Source organism: Bison bison, unplaced genomic scaffold, assembly GCF_000754665.1.
Source record: "Bison bison bison isolate TAMUID 2011002044 unplaced genomic scaffold, Bison_UMD1.0 scf7180017864482, whole genome shotgun sequence".
Classification (NCBI taxonomy): Eukaryota; Metazoa; Chordata; class Mammalia; order Artiodactyla; family Bovidae; genus Bison; species Bison bison.
The window spans coordinates 6016138-6019410 of record NW_011495042.1 but is presented as its reverse complement, the minus strand read 5'-3'; the positions used below and the strand labels follow the sequence as shown (position 1 = coordinate 6019410).

The 3273-nt window shown below is 59.6% G+C and overlaps 1 protein-coding gene across 1 annotated transcript in view; it reads left to right on the top strand.

Annotated features, from left to right (window-relative positions):
* The window catches only part of LOC105004792 (chromosome unknown open reading frame, human C3orf20), a 51917-nt gene that overhangs the window by 41032 nt on the left and 7612 nt on the right, over positions 1–3273 (top strand). Inside the window, exons 13-15 of the mRNA XM_010862521.1 lie at positions 1–81; positions 2113–2220; positions 3208–3269. The exon at positions 1–81 is cut by the window's left edge and continues 13 nt beyond it. Of these exons, the coding sequence (XP_010860823.1) occupies positions 1–81; positions 2113–2220; positions 3208–3269 (251 nt within the window). The remainder of the gene's footprint in view (positions 82–2112; positions 2221–3207; positions 3270–3273) is intronic.

The window sequence follows — 3273 nt, the reverse complement described above, 5'->3', positions numbered from 1 at the left end:
ACCAGCTCGGGGCAACTCCAGTGGCTGCTGGACATGCTCTACAGCCACCGGCAGCAGGGCCGCGCCTCTCCCTGCATCCAGGTGAGTCCTGTGCAGGCCCAGGAGGTGGGTGGAGGGGAGACCCCCAGGGCTGGGATGGGCTGGGCCTCTGACTGAGCGCCTGGGGGCCCTGTTCCATCGCCTTTCCCCTGGGCCTTCGCACACGCTCTTCCTACTCTCTCCCACTCATGCTGCTGTCCCCGAGGAACGTCACCACTCAAGGTGGGGGCCTGTTCTGACCTTGAGCCCCATCAGGGTGCTGCTGTTTTCTTCCAGACCACAAGCTGCACATGGTGGTCATGCACTAGACTGAGTATTTAGAGGAGCCGCACTCACCATGGAACCCTCAGGGCTCTGGAGTGTTCATGGCCGAGCACCCCAGTGTGGGTCCTGTGCCCGGGGGGCACTCATGGCAGCCCCGGCGAGGGCCGTGAGAAGACAGGGCCAGTAGGATCCCAGAACAGGGCTGCCCGCCTCAGGGTCAGCTCACGGCTCCCAGGAAGAGAGGCTTTTGTTGGTGGGTGAGTGTTCCCAGCGGAGGCAGCGGCCTGTGTGAAAGTGGGTGGGGAGTGGCTGCTCCAGGTTCCAGCTCACTGTGCTTGAAGTCCTAGGGGTCGGTCAGTCAGGGGTGCGTGGAATCCACCCCGTCTCCTTGCTGCAGAGTTGTTCCCAAGTCTTAGCCGTTCCCGGCAGGGTTGGCACGCTCCACGCGGTGACCCCGTCCTCAGACCACGGGGCACGGAGGACCCAGGTGTGAGCACGTGTGAGCACGAGAGCCCCGTGTCCTGCTGACTGCCTGCAGAGCCTCGGTGCCCTGGGCCTTCTCAGACCCATTGCTTGGCCCTCTCTTCCTCCAGCTGCAACCCTGAGTGCTAAGTTTCCACGTATGCCCTGGGGATGCCCCCTCCAGCCCTCTTCCCCCGGGTGCCACCTCCCTGACCCCTGAGTGTCCCCCTGCGGGTCTGCACGCCAGCCAGGGCCCGGGGCTTGGCAGTGGAACCTTTCTGATCAGAGGCCAGAAGACTTCCTATGGGGCTCATACATCAAAGCCACATGTATTTTCTGGAGCCAATTCCAGTTTCGTTAGATTCCATGAGCATTATTACTGAGTACCTGCTCTGCATCTGCCTGTGTATGGATATCATCCCTGGCCATGTGGGAGGTTAGCGTTGACTTTAGTTTATCTCAGGGCTATTCATTGTTCACGAATAATCGTCTGGAAGTACGGAAAGGCGTGGTGGCCCAGTGTGGGCAGTGTGAATGGTACAGGTCTGGCCTGAGGTGATTGAAGCAGTGCAGGAGCGAGCGGCGGGATTTGAGGACAGAGGACAGGCCCGGGGGTGGTGGTGGATCTCACAGTGACTCTGGTTCCACCGTTCTGGGGTCTTCGGTTAAGGCAGAAATGTTCCCTGATGTTCCTCTGCTCTGATAGCTATAACCCTGGGTGCAGTTTCACATTTTAAACTGAAAGGGCAGACAGGATAGCTAGGGGCACCTGGAACAAAAGACAGATAAAATCAGAAGACATCACATTACACAGCAGTCATGTCAGTGGATCTGTAGCATCCAAGGAGGAGCGGAGAGAGACCAGCTTTACTCTGGACTGACCAGGCTGTACCCAGAAGTATAAGTTCAGTTCAGGTTCTGGCTGGATTGGGTGACCAGGGGTGTTCAGAGGGGCAGCCAGCCGGCGTAGACAGAGCGGGGAGGAGTCCTGGAAAGGGGGACCCCCAGGAACAGGACTCACCTGCAGATCTCTGCAGGGCTTCTCCCAGGTAAAGGGGAGAAACAAATCCTGCAGAACCCAGGAGGCTGGCTCGTGGAGGTCATGTGGTGTGAGCAGTCGTCTTTGCGATGATCTTCACCAGTAGAGGGCCCTGAATGGACCTGAGACATCCTCTGGGGATGGTCAAGGGACGGTCACAGCAGGGGCTGAAGGGCCCTTGGGCAGGAGTTAGAGGGGCTGTGGTGCGGGGCTCGGGGCTCGGAGGAGCCTGACCTGGCAGAGAACGTGGGAATCCCAGCGCGTCTCCTTGGCGTGGGGGTGACAGGCACTGCTTTCTCTCTCGGCAGTGCCGGCACGACCCCTACCGCCTGCTGTGCTACGACCTGGACAGCCCGCTGCAGAGGGACCCGCCCCTGCTGGTGAAGAAGTACGCTGTGATGCAGGGCATGATTCTGGTGAGCCAGGGCCCAGGGCGACCCGCTGCCACCACCCTGGCCTCTGCAGCTGCTACCCTCACAGAATTGCAGGCATAGGGGCCAGGCCAAGGCCCAGAGAGCAGCACAGACCGAGAGGCCCCCAGCACATTGAGCTGGGGCTGCAGCCTGGACCCTCGTTCCCCGAACCCAGCCTCCCACCCCAGGCTGGCCCCACGCGTCCCCATCCCAGGAGGCTGAAGGGGCAGAGGATGCTTCACCCAAAGATTTTGGAAAATGCAGTTTAGAAAAAGAATCACTCTATCATCTCCTCCAGATGGCCTCATTGTTCGCACTGGGTACCTGCCGGCACTGGCGCTGTGGGGAGCCCTGGGCCACACCCTGCTCTCATTTTGGTATCTGGCCTGCCCAAGAATGTTCTGACTTTGAGATCCTGCTTTTTAATTATGATTTTTACCTACAGCGTAAGACTGTCTCTGTCTCTCTACTTGTGTTCCTTCTGTGGAATGTTGGTTGTTTCCTTGTTGGTTTGGGCCGCAACAAACAGCTACCCTTGCACAGAAACCTCAGACAGGCCTCTCTTGTTGAGACTGACAGACAGAGGGTAGGGGTTCAGAGAGCAGCAGGAGAAACTACGTTTCCTGCCCTCGGGGGCCCCCGTACGCCAGGACCAGACGATCAGCGATACGGGATAAGTGGCTTGGAGGCAGAGCGGGTCAGGGGCCTCTGAGAAGAAAGACACTTTCTCGCCCCAGGGCTCTGGGAAGGGGCATTTTAGCCGGTCTGGCCTGCAGGGAGCAAAGGCTGGGACGGTGAGGCCGCCCTCTGACCCAGAGGTCTGGCTAGGGAACAGGCTCGGCCATACTCACTGGGGCACCTGGGCGAGAGCACACCCTTCCCTGGAGCACCAAAGGGAGGCTCGGATCCGGGAACAGGCTCTGAGAGCAGCGGCCCGTCCTGAGACTTGGTGCTGAGGGCAGCCTGCGCTGTGTCCTTGTGTGTCAACAGATGTTCGCTGGGGGAAAGCTGCTTTTTGGGGGCTGCGTTTTGAATGGCTATGGCTTCAGCAGGCAG